The sequence below is a fragment of the Schistocerca nitens genome, chromosome 2 (genome assembly GCF_023898315.1).
Source record: "Schistocerca nitens isolate TAMUIC-IGC-003100 chromosome 2, iqSchNite1.1, whole genome shotgun sequence".
Classification (NCBI taxonomy): Eukaryota; Metazoa; Arthropoda; class Insecta; order Orthoptera; family Acrididae; genus Schistocerca; species Schistocerca nitens.
The window spans coordinates 612,762,337-612,775,976 of NC_064615.1; the positions used below are offsets into that span (position 1 = coordinate 612,762,337).

The 13,640-nt window shown below is 41.4% G+C and overlaps 2 protein-coding genes across 5 annotated transcripts in view; both read right to left on the reverse strand.

The window, feature by feature from the left end:
* Nucleotides 1–13,640, reverse strand: part of LOC126236699 (brachyurin-like) — a 484,625-nt gene that overhangs the window by 428,745 nt on the left and 42,240 nt on the right. The window lies entirely within an intron of this gene.
* Nucleotides 7,151–13,640, reverse strand: part of LOC126236700 (brachyurin-like) — a 245,556-nt gene continuing 239,066 nt past the window's right edge. For all 3 annotated transcript variants that reach the window (XM_049946219.1, XM_049946218.1, XM_049946216.1), the window contains exons 6-7: nt 12,511–12,647; nt 7,151–7,410 (exon numbers count right to left, since the gene is read on the reverse strand). In XM_049946219.1, the coding sequence (XP_049802176.1) occupies nt 7,240–7,410; nt 12,511–12,647 (308 nt within the window). In that variant the 3' untranslated portion in view covers nt 7,151–7,239. The remainder of the gene's footprint in view (nt 7,411–12,510; nt 12,648–13,640) is intronic.

The window sequence follows — 13,640 nt, forward strand, 5'->3', positions numbered from 1 at the left end:
ATGAAACCAGTCGAGAATTAAGTGATAAAATAGAGGCTTCTAAAGTTGAAATGCAGGAAAAAGTAGTAGGACTTAGTAATGAGATTGCTGATAATTGTAAAAGGTTAGAAGAACATATCCAGGAATCGCGTGAGGAAAAAGCTCGCATGCGAAATGATATTACTGACTTAACCAAGAGACTAGATAATGTCAATGTCTTAGTTGTAAATGAAATAGAGGAAAATAACGATAAGTTACAAGATGAATTTTCTATGCAAACAGAAACTGTTCGTAGAGAATTATTAGAATCTATTAAAGAGGTTTCTACCAAACCTGTAGAGATTTCTTCAATAGATAATGTAAAATTAGAGATATTAACCCATCGAGTAGAAAAAGATCATACTGAAATAGAAAACATGAAATTTTTAATTACCGAAATATGCAGTAACCTTAAGACTTCCAAAGATAATAACATTGACGAAGGTACAGAGCGTTCACATCGTGAACACAGTGAAGAATCGATATTAGTTAACCGCGTATCCAATACAGAAATGCGAATACAGGAAATTACTAAACGGTTATCGGAATTAGATAATAATGAAAACATTTCAAGTAGTAGAAGTAATAACGTAATCAGATACAACAGTCGCATCGTGTTTGCTAGCTCGGACGACAACAATACAAATAAAGAAATCACGCAAGCCAATCTGATGCAACTCCGTCTCTGCAATCTAAACAAAATCCAACTATGTCTCTCGCAGAATGTTGGGATGATATAACGACAAATTCAAATGTAGCAAGTCGATTTCCTGTATTCAAACCAGGAGGCGAACTTCACTCTATAATCTTTATAAAAGCTTTTGAAACTTCATTATCTCCTAAATGGAGTAATGAAAAACGGATTCAATTTGTAATAGGACATTTAGTAGCAGAAGCTGCGGAATGGGCAGTACTGCATAGAACTGAATTGAGGGACTGGGATGATTTTGTTAAGCAGTTTAAACAAAATTATTGGTCAAGAGGAAAACAACAACACTTAACTTTAGAGTTGTTAGACCCTCCTCCTTATTCTAAACGGTGGAGAGGTTATAGGAATTATTTCGAATGGCATTTAAACCGTGCTAAATTAATTGAAGATCCAATTATTGAAAGTCGTCTAATACGAGTCCTAAGTAGTAGGTTACCATATTATGCAAAGGAAAGGAAAATGTTATTGTACGAATTGTCCATCCGAACGAGAAAAGGGAGGCCTTGTGTTAGTACGATCTCATCCTAAAAGTTCGAAGATCAATAAGGAATGTAGAAAATTCTTCTTTATCTTTGAAGGTCCATATGTTGTACATAAGATTGTACATCCCAAATTGGTACTTCTTATGGAACCTTCATCAGGTGTAATTAAAGGATTATATAGTGTCGCTCAAATGAAAACCTTCATTCCTAAATAAGTTAATATTTAGTATATGTTACATATGGATGAGCGTTCATAGTTTATTCATGTGAAGATATTCGTGATAATTACGAGTTATTTTAAAGAAATGACAGGAAGTTTAAACAAGTGTTCTAGAATAATCTACCGGTACTTCAAAAAGGGAAAGATAACTAAAAGGGGATTTATATGGAAGAAATTATGTTATTAGGACAGAAGGAATTTTGTATATTTTATATTTACTCAGATAGTAGGAACCAAAGGGGATGGTCAATAATTTTAGGGACCATGGGCGTCCAGAGCTATATGGCTCACGAGAACATAGCAGAGTGCCTTTAATAGAGATTTGTAATAGTGTTAATATGGAACACACCAAATGGGGCTCTCTCGCTTGTTTCTCCTAAATAAATTTCCATTACCCAACAAAGTGTCCGAAGGTAAAGAAAGCCGCGCCGAGATTCTAAAGAAAGTTTTGCTTGATTTCTTCTTGACCTCAGGTATAAATAAAGCATTAGGGAAAAGAACGACGTAAAGTAAATAGCACTATTAGTTATTGTGAGAAAATTATTAGTAATATACATTTTGGAAAGAATAACTCTAGTAAATGAATAAAACTAAAACTAACCTATCACAATTTAAACGCTCTGTCCTAATGTAACAACGTTAAAGAACGTACTAAATTATTATTTACCAGCAACTATTAAATGAAAAGGAGTAACCTCCATATATTCGGTTGTGAATAACCATAATAGCACCATTAAAAGCAAATGACAAATAGTCACAACAATATTGTTTGAAAAAGATTGAATTTATCTAAGAGCAAGGACTTTAGATTACGGAAAATGTGAGAAAAATGCATAATATTAACAGTTAAATAGTGTATATAGAAGAAGTTTTATTTTCGGTTAAAACCTGACAAACTGAGCTTGTGGGTGGGGTATGTAGTGGGACGCGAAATTGAAGCGTCACCCACCCACCAGTGTCAGCCCTGTTTGCAGGTGAATATAAATTTAATTTAGTGTTTTGTTTATGTATTTTTGTAATCTTTGTAATTGTTGTGAATTATCTAAAGTTTTGTATTTATTTTTTATGTTTCATGTACGGAGAGGGCGGCGCAACGAACGGAGACAGAATTTTCACTGCCGGGGCCAGAGAGAAGATTGCTGGCCACGATACGTCGCGGGTCGACAGTCAGAGAACAACAGAAGATCCTGAAACCGAGTTGTTGCGTCGTGCTTCTAAAAACTGAAAAAATAAGAATTTGTAATGTTTCTACAACAATGACGTCATAGAAAGTTAATCATGTTGTAAATGTTCAGTCCTATCTTGTCAAGGCTCAGGTTCACGTCTATATGTAGGAAGATAATAAACTAGTGGATGCTACTAAAGTTTAAATACGTGTTCCGAGAATTTATTTATGAAGAATTATCTTAATGAATTACGAATTTATTTGACGAGATTATTAATTTTGACAACGTTCATCGCGAGTTTGAATCTTGAAAGTTTATTCAATGTGGTTCTAATATTTATTAAAGCAGATAACTTGCATTATTATAATTTATGAGATGAAACAAACGACATCTAAATTGGAAAAAGTTTGCGCAAACCAATAGGACTGAGTGACGTAATTCTGTGCATACGACTCAAATGATGATCTTTTAATTACAGTTTCGTTCAAGAACCATTCAGAGACAATTTTAAAAATAATTTAAATAATTTCGAAGTGTTTTGTAACTGACGTAGGTGACGAAGTCTGCACATGGTCATATGTCAAAAGAAAATCATTTATACAAAACTTACGTCGTTACACTACAGCGTGCTGTATTAATCTAATCTTGTCCTCATGATCCCTATGTGAGCGATACAAAGGGGTTTGCAATATATTCTTAGACTCATCATTCAAAAATGGTTCCTGAAAATTTGTAGGCAGGCATTCTAGGGAAAGTTTACGTTTGTCTTAAAGAGTCTCCTTGTCCATTTTCTTCAGCATTTCTGTGACACTCTCCCACGCGCCAAACAAACCGGTAACCATTCGTGCTGCCCTCCTCTGTACACGTTCGACATCCCCTGTTAGTCGTATTTAGTATGGGTGTGACTCACCTGTGCAGTATACTAGAATGGGTCGGACGAGTGATCTTTAAGCAATTATGTTTGTAGACTAATTGCTTTTGCTGAGTATTCTATCAATAAAACAAAGTCTACCACCTACTTTATCCACGACTGAGCCTATGTGATCGCTCCATTTCACATCCCTACGAAGTGTTACAACCAGGTATTTGTATGAGTTGACTGATTCCAACAGTGACTCCTTGAAGATTTTCTCGTTTTTTGAAGTCTGCAGCTACTCATTTCAGTTCGTTACAGCAAGTTGCCAATCTTTGCACAACTTTTAAATCTTATGAATATACGATTGAATATCTATGCAGACTCTGTGGTATAGTAATTCATTACAGATAGCTGCATCATCCACAAAAACTCTGACGTTACTATTAATATTGTCCGCAAGGTCATTATTATACAACATGAACATCAGGGACACCAACACACTTCGCTGGGCCACACGTGAAGTTACTTCTGAATCTCACGATGACTCTCCACTGAAGGTAATCTTCTGTGTCATCCCTACCAAAAAATTTTTCAGAATTTTTGTTTCACAGCTTTTTGTTTTATGTATGAATTCATTAGTTTTTAGCTATACCACGGAGCGATTTTCTAAGAGCTGATGCCGACTTAATTTTGTGGTAGCTGGTGGTCACCATGAAACAGTGTGTGAAACTAGTGAAGAAAATGCTCCACTGGAAGCAGAGCCACTTGTGCCCTGTACCACAGAAACTATTCACAGCAAACACAGTCTTTCATCACAAAGACAGTCTCAAGTGGGTACGTTAAAAGTCCATTAGAGCAACAACAACGCCTCAAGAGAATATTTTTAAAGGAGGAATACTTGGACTAAAAGCAAAAATCGAATTTTGGTACAAGCGCCTACCAAATCTCGAATACAGCAGAATTATTTGATGACGACATGTTAGAGGTATACCAACTGACAGAATGGAAAAGAGCAAGACGTGTATCAAGTGTCCTGCGTCAGAAAGAAGGAAAAGGGCATATAAGCAGTGGCGTAAGTGGAGTAAATGTGGTCAGCCAATTTGCCTGAAACGTGGTAGGGAGATGTGCATCGAGCGTGCAAACATTCTGCGAACTAATAATCTCAGATCAATTTATTACTGCGTTTGTTTACTTTTCTGCAACTTTTTTAATTTATACTCAAACACTCATAAGCATCGTGACTGGTGTTCATTTTAAATATCGTAATCAATGAACTCTGCAGAAGTGCTGAATAGTATTTCATATGCTTATAATATGAAATAGTTCACTTCACTTTTGTCAGCTAATGTCGAGTCATGTGATAAAAAATATTAAGACGTTTACAAGACCGCACGTTTCTACTTACACATACACTATGTGATCAAAAGTATCCGGACACCCCCAAAAACATACGTTTTTCATAATAGGTGCATTGTGCTGCCACCTACTGCCAGGTACTCCATATCAGCGACTTCAGTAGTCATTAGACATCGTGAGAGAGCAGAATGGGGCGCAGTGTGGAACTCAGGAACTTCGAATGTGGTCAGGTGACTGCGTGTCACTTGTGTCATAGGGCTGTAGGCGAGATTTCCACACTCCTAAACATCCCTAAGCCCACTGTTTCCGACTATTTATTTAACCAGTATGCTTACGTAAATACACAGGGTATTTTAATAAAAGTATTTCGGATATTTATGCTTTCAAATTTTGATTTTTTAATTTTACGTAGAATATTTATTCTGTTTGTTTCGTGTGTTGACTCTAAGACAAGCACAGTGACGTCACACACTGAAGCAGTCTACACTGCACAGTATAGAACTTCATAGTATAATTTATTTAGCACACAGACTTAAGGACTTAAGTTTTACAATGAATTTTGTTAAAAGTTATTTGTAATAATCTTATACAGATTCAGACGGATTTGACGACACTTTTTATCAAAAAGCGTTTTCATAAACATTGTTCAGGTCTACCTTAAAACAAAAAACACGCACGAAAGTTAAAGAAGAGGGAGACAGTTTACATATACGAGGGTATTTCGGAAAGTAAAGATACACTGTACGCCAGAGGAACACAAGAGTTTTGGCGAGCAAGTTGGCAACACTGGTGTTAACCTTGAACCGTTAGCTTTCTCCTCGCGGTCGTTTTTGCAGTTGAACGTTGCTTCTGGTTGGAATAGGTGGTGTTTAAAATGGCTGCGCCGATTCAGAATCCCGCCAAATGCGAAGTGCGCTCCGTCATACGTTTTCTTCATGCAAAAGGTCAGCGACCAGCGGATATTCACAAAGAAATTGTTTCTGTTTATGGGAACATTATGAATCGACGAAATGTAACGAAATGGTGTCGTCATTTCTCTGAAGGTAGGACCAATGTTCATGACGAACAAAGAACAGGTTGGCCATCTGTGATATCTGATAACCTTCTTCGGAGAATGGAGGAAGCAATTCGTGCGAATAGACGTCTCACATTGAAAGAATAGCATCAGATGATACCTGGTGTGTCAATGACAACTCTTTATGACGTTGTGACTGTCAAGTTAGAGTACAAGAAATTGTGTGCCCACTGGGTTCCAAAACTTTTAATGGAAGAACACAAAAAGAAAAGGATGGGCTTTGCACTCGACTTCCTCACACGCTACGGTGAAGCAGGTGACGAGTTCCTTGATCACATTGTGACAGGTGACGAGACGTGGGTTTATCACCATACACCTTAATCCAAGCAACAATCAACGCAAAGGCACCCTTCGAATTCACCAAAAGCCAAGAAATGCAAAACGTCGATTTCAGCGAAGAAAGTCATGGCTTCTGTTTTTTGGGACAGACAAGGCATTCTTGTGTTGGAAATTATGCCTCCTGGAACGACAATTAATGCCGCTGCATATTGCCAGACTTTGAAACGTCTTCGAAGGGCAATTCAAAACAAATGCAGGGAAATGCTGACAAGTGCAGAGCGCTTGCTTCATGATTACGCTCGGCCTCACACAGCGCTCGTAACCAAAGCACTACTCAAACAATTCAAATGGGACATATTGGACCATCCGCCATACAGCCCGAACCTTGCGCCCACCGGCTTCCATGTCTTCCGTTACCTGAAGTCACATCCTGGTGGAAAATCATTCCACGACGATGAAGAGATCAAAGATGAAGTTGAAATGTGGTTCTGACAGCAAGCGACAGCTTGTGCACCGACTTAACAAATGTTTGGATAACGGGGGTGATTATGTCAAAAAATAACAAATAATCCGGTTAATAAGATGTAACTGACGTTTTCTAAATAAATTTTCTATTTATGTACTGCGATCTATTGTATCTTTACTTTTCGAAATGCCCTCGTACAACAGCAACAAACAAAACAGTTACACAGTACGTACGTCATTTACGAAACTACAAGGCAAGTATTACAATCGAGTTGCTTCTGCCTGCTTCCAAGATAAGCTGTGTGTGATTGGTAATGACGAATAGCGTAAGGACTTTTTTTTGGCATAATTTGCGGCTTCAAAACAACATGGCTGCCTTCTGAAGTGCCGTTATCTATATGTTTCGTACATGGAACTGAAATAATGTAACTCATAAAGAAGTTTACAGATGAACTGTGTGTGTAATTGACGCATTCACACTCTGGTTAATTAAGGATCAATATATTAATAAATAAGACACTTCATATACTGAATTATTTATTTGGGGCTCTGTATTGTTCACAGTTTCTTCTGTCGAGGAATTTGGAAATAGCTGGTGATGAATGTGCTGCCTTTACGGAATGGCGATGCCGGCGGTACTTGAGATCCAGTCGAGGAAGTAGGTGACCCTGGTGAAGCCGGCCGGGTCTCCGCTCGCACAGCCATTGCCCGAACCCCAGCTGACGATCCCAATCTGCGTGTAGCTTCCCTGTGAGCCGACCACCAGCGCGCCGCCGCTGTCGCCCTGAAACGTGACCACAGTATAATCTCTGGCTGGTGGGAGCCCCAATCAGGTATTCCCCAACACAGTAAAGGGCCACTCACTCAAGATGTAGCGCTGAAGGTAAACACGTTCCAAAATAGTACCACCATAAGTTCTTGAAATCGCATTCCCTGGAATGCAGCTGCCATTGTGGCGGATATTCGGTATGTGTTCAAAAGTACCCGTGCGTGTCCACCACGCACCTTTACGTGGCCTGAAACTGTGTGGAGACACTTACAGTCAGGTGTCTGAATGTATGTGGAGGAATGCTAGCCCGAAACTAGAGGACGTTGTGCTCTAGGACGCTGCAGTTTGAAGTAATGGATGTCGACGAAAAAGTGTTCCATTGTGTTCAGGTCGGACCTCTGTGCAGACTAATCCATTTCAGGAATGTTATTGTCCACAATCTATTGCATCACAGCAGCACCTTTATTATAAGGTCATGCTGAGACATTGCTCGTCTGCTAACTGTTCTTCTACTCTATGAAGTACACGATGCTATAAAATACACCGACGAAAAAATACTGCAACACGAAGGTGTCCTGCGACATACACGAAAACTGGTAGTCGTGTTTCTACATCTGAAAAACGATGGCTACTCAAATTTCGAGCTATTCGCATAAGTGCGCCGCTAGTAGCGTCACTGTGAGCATGCAATTCGAGTTTGCTTTAATTACACGCTGTAAAGGTCGTGAGACTTAGTTACCTTTCAGATTGAATGTGAGTTGATTGCAGTCAGGGATGCCTTTAAGGCGATAAAGACGCCTATATCATCACCTCACTTAAATTGAACAGGGTCGTATAATAGGGCTGCGATAAGCTGAATGTTGCCTCTGCGATACTGTAGAAAGACTTGGAAAGAATGTAGCCACTGTGCATGATTACTGCCAGCGATGATTGCGAGAATGTACGGTCGCGTGAAGACCGGACTTCGGACGGCCACGTGGCACTACCGGGAGGGAAGACCAACGTCTTCGGGGTTTGGCTCTGGCGCATCGTACTGCACATACAGCAGCAAACTGAGCAGCAGTTGGCACCACGACACATTAATTACTTCAAGAACAGCCCCGGGCCAGACGCCTTGTAGCGTGCGTTCCACTGACCACAGACCTCTGCCATTTGCAACTTCATTGGTATCAAGCGAGAGCTCATTGCAGGGCAGACTGAGGTATGTTGTGTTTTCTGGTGAAAGCCAGTTCCGCCTTGGTGCCAGTGATGGCCGTGTGTTGGATAGGAGGAGGCGTGTTAAGTGCGTGCAACCAGCCTGTCTGCGTGCTAGATCACTCGATCTACACTTGGAGTTATGGTCTGGGGTGCGATTTCGTATGACAGTCGTTATCCCAAGCACACTGACTGCAAATTTGTAGATTACTTTGGTGATTTGGCCTGTTGTGCTGCCATTCAAGAACAGCGTTCCAGAGTGTGTTTCCCGACAAGATAATCCTCACGTACATTCCGCCGTTGAAACTCAACACGCTCTGCAGAGTGTCGACATGCTATCTTGGTCTACTCGACCAGTAGATCTGTTTCCAATAGTGCACATGTGGAACAACATCAGACGACAACTCCAGCGACATCTACTAACAGCATTAACATCCTGGTATTGAACGATCAAGTGCAGCAGGCATGGAACTCCATTCCACAATCTGACGTGCAGCATCAGTACAACGCAATGCATACAAGTTTCCATGCTTGCATTCAACATTGTGGCAGTTACACCGGTTATTAATGCTCCAGAATTTCACATTTAGAATGGCTTATCTCGTGCTTAGATTACCCTGCAATCTTGCAGTATTAATCTCTTACATATACTACCTAGACAAGTGTACTACAAAAATTTCATTACACTACATAATTTGTTGGTGTTGCGATTTTTTTCTTGTCAGCCTATGTTCATATCCTTCCCATCTAGTGTTTCCTTAAGCACAATACGGGCATCACACCCTAACAATACTCCAATACGCCACTTTCTCCGCACTCCACTGTCGGCGCAGACAGGTAACATTCTCCACGCATTTCTCAAACTAAAATCCTCTTTCATCCGTTTGCTACAGGGTACAAAGTGATTCAAGCACTCGTTTCCACTCGTACACTGCCCAGTGGCATCGCTGTTTGCACCTCCACAAGCGTTGGTTAGCAATAACTACAGAAATTTTTCGCTTCTGAGGAGCTGCTCGATAATTGTGTGCTCTGAGTTCGTGCGATTTTTTACATCCTCCGCAATGCTCGACCGTTCCTGTCCGTCAGTTCAGTAGATCTGCCTGGTATGGTTCAGTTGTGGCTCTACCGTCACGTTTCCACTTTTTAATGACGTCAACGACACTCGACTTGGGCAACTGGAGAAGCGTTCAGTGTCTCCAATGGACTCTCCAATGGATCTGCTCAGGCAACATCCAACGACTAGTCCACGCTCGGAGTAACAGAGATCTTCTGACTAATCCATTCGTGTGTCATTGTTTCTCTGCTGACAACACGATATTCTCCACCTCCTTTTATACACTCGCATCCACCTGACATCCAGCAGTCAGTTCCGCATTACGGAGGGGTGTCCGGATAATTGTAATCAGATGGGGCCGACCGGGGTGGCCGAGCGGTTCTAGGCGCTACAGGCTGGAACCGCGCGACCGCTACGGTCTCAGGTTCGAATCCTGCCTCGGGCATGGATGTGTGGTGTCCTTAGTTTAGTTAGGTTTAAGTAGTTCTAAGTTCTAGGGGACTGATGACCTCAGATGTTAAGTCCCATAGTACTCAGAGCCATTTGAACCGGTATTTTTTTTGATCAGATGGTGTAGAACTGTGCCGAGTCAAGGTTTCCCAAGCAAATATCTTATTTCCCTTTTCGATCCGCTGTCATATCAAACCGCGTTCACACTGACAATCGTTGGTTTCTATGTACATGAATGCCTTTGCTTGAGCTAGATACTCATTCCTTATTGTGAAGTGTTATGGAAGTCTGAAAATATCCTCTACAGGTTCTGACTGTGATGATGGTACAGATTACCAGTGATGATGGACAACGGAAATACACCCGAATTTTAAATGTCGTGCTCTGGTCAAAAACGTATGAGTTAATAGATTCGAAGTCAAACATGTTATGCAATAAGCCTATAAATGCAACGACACACCTGTAAATCGATCTTTTTACGATATAATACATCGATTAATTACGTAAAGACTGGCACGTCTGCTCGTGTTCCACATCTTGCTTTTGTATACCTAAGAAGGACGAGAAGGTTTGGCTCTGAGCACTATGGGACTCAACTGCTGAGGTCATTAGTCCCCTAGAACTTAGAACTAGTTAAACCTAACTAACCTAAGGACATCACAAACATCCATGCCCGAGGCAGGATTCGAACCTGCGACCGTAGCGGTCTGGCGGTTCCAGACTGCAGCGCCTTTAACCGCACGGCCATTTCGGCCGGCAACGAGAAGGTTTATTTAGTTTGACTTTGTTCATATTACTTGATTGCAGTTCATTATTTCTTTAGAGGGCATGTAAATAATCTTGTGTATGGGACATTCGTCTCTCATTGCTTCTCTGCTGACGAAACACAGAAGAGGATATGTAAGAATACTCGCTTCTTTGTGCAACAAAGTGATGTCAGCACATAATCTGGGAGACCCCAAATTTTTATCATCGTCAGCAGACCATAATTGGTAAAATGAAATTTGGCATTTACACTTACGCCTTTTTCCTTAGTTGTTTCCGTACCGAAGTTCAATACCTGAAATTGATACATTTCTCTTTCTTTACCACGGATAACAGTATGCATCCTCACCACAGAAATACCCTGTAGAGAACCTTCCGTATCGTTAACCCCTAGATGAACTTATTTCGCGGTTCGTTCACATTATGGAAGTTCTGCAGTACGTTTAGCTTCACACACATTGTAGCCTATAAGGCAGGGCAAACTCCTACCGTGAGTAACATCAGCTCGGCATCGTGCGAACAAAAGTATATCAGATTCGGAAATGTTGTTAATATCTTTAGACACCGAGGGTGCAGCATCAGCTTTTCATGAACGATGAATGTTGTTAAGTATTCCGAGGATCGTTAGTAATTCGGTATTGTGAATCATTCGGTGGATGATTTTAGACCATGAACAGAGTACAGATACGCAGTGCACTGTCTCCACTACTGTTCATCACTTTTATGGGCGTCGGAATAAAGAACAACCAGAAAAGTTTTATTGAAATTAATGCAGTTGGATTTGCAGATGATATCACGATCTGAGGCAAATCAGAAGAAGAAGTTCAGAACAGATGCAACGTGTGGGAATCAGCTCCTAGAATACCTTCATATCAGCGAGACCAAGGCAGAGGCGATGGCATTCAATATAGACGAGCATCACGCAATTGTGAGACTAGGACAACATAGGCTACAGTTGTGGACGGTTCTCCGCCCCTCTATAGCATAATCTCCAGGAATAATTCGATGGACAGAAGGCTACGAACAGAGTTCAAAACGGTGCTGAGTTCTACCAACAATAAAAATTTTGCCATAGAAGCATGCGCCCTCACAAAGAGAGGCATCGAGGTTCCTGGCAGCGACAGCGACGCAACCTTCGCCGCCCTGCCAACGGACGCACGAGTACCACGCACCCTGAGCTTAGGCGCCACCGGCGACAAAGATCACCTTAGTAAGAGACTGCCCGACTGTAGCTCTAGCCAGTTCCTGCTGAGTTGTAGCCAAGTTCTGGCATAGTTGTTACCCAGTTGTCGAATAGCTCGGGTTAGCAGCAGTCGACGATAGTTATACTGCAGTCGTAACTTTCTCTACGAAAGTAGTGCATCAAACTGGCATCAAGGCTTTCAGTACGCTTATTTCTATGTAGCGAACTAGTAATATGATAACTTGTCCCTGCTTTGCTGAAGACTTTTATACGGATTTCAACAAGGACACTTTGTACCAAAGTTAAGTGTAATACAATATTACGCTGAGTGATGGTGTTCACTAGATCTTTTGATTTCTGTCCCAGAATCGACGCACTGTCCCGACTGGACATGGTACTCTTGGTGGTCGGACTACTCGGTCACTTCAGTTACCGTGTGGAATCAATATCTGTGACTGTAGGTACTTACGTTGCAGGTGCTCTGTCCGCTGGAACCGACGGCGCAGAGTGTGAAGTCGTAGATGGGACCGCCGAAGTACTGGCTGCATTGCGTGTTGGACATGACGTTCAGTGTCGTGTACTGCAGCGTGTCTGGGATGACACCGTCTGGAAACAAACAACACGGCCTCGTGTACCCCTCAATGCTCCCATGAGTGACAGCTTCACTAGATGTGCGAATGTTCAGTTTCCAAGAATGTACTTTATCATGTTACGTTACGGAATTACACAGATAATGTAATGCAACTAGTAGGCCGAACATTAAACATGTTCTATGTGTTTTGTATTACATGTTTCTCTTCACATACATAGCTTCGTTGTAAACTTTTATTAGGGTAACAAGTGCCAAATAATACTTGCATTTATTGAGGCGTGTACAGGGTGACAATTATTGAACTACATGAAAAAAAAAAGACCACGAGCCATTGACCTTGCCGTTGGTGGGGAGGGTTGCGTGCCTCAGCGATACAGATAGCTGTACCGGAGGTGCATCACAACGGAGGGGTATCTGTTGAGAGGCCAGACAAACGTGTGGTTCCTGAAGAGGGGCAGCAGCCTTTTCAGTAGTTGCAGGGGCAACAGTCTGACCTTGTAACACTAACGAAAACGGCCTTGCTGTACTGGTACTGCGAACGGCTGAAAGCAAGGGGAAACTACAGCCGTAATTTTTCTCGAGGACATGCAGCTTTACTGTGTGGTTAAATGATGATGGCGTCCTCTTGGCTAAAATATTCCGGAGTTGGAATGGTCCCCTATTCGGATCTCCGGGCGAGGACTACTCGGGAGGACGTTGTTATCAGGAGAAAGAAAACTGGCGTTCTACGGGTCGGAGCGTGGAATGTCATATCTCGTAATCGGTCAGGTAGGTTAGAAAATTTAAAAAGGGGAATGGATCGGTTAAAGTTAGATATAGTGGCAATTAGTGAAGTTCAGTGGCAGGAGGAGGAAGACTTCTGGTCAGGTGAATACAGGGTTATGAACACAAAATCAAATAGGGGTAATGCAGGAGTAGGTTTAATAATGAATAGGAAAATAGGAATGCGGGTAAGCTACTACAAACAGCACGGTGAACGCATTATTGTGGCCAAGATATTTACGAAG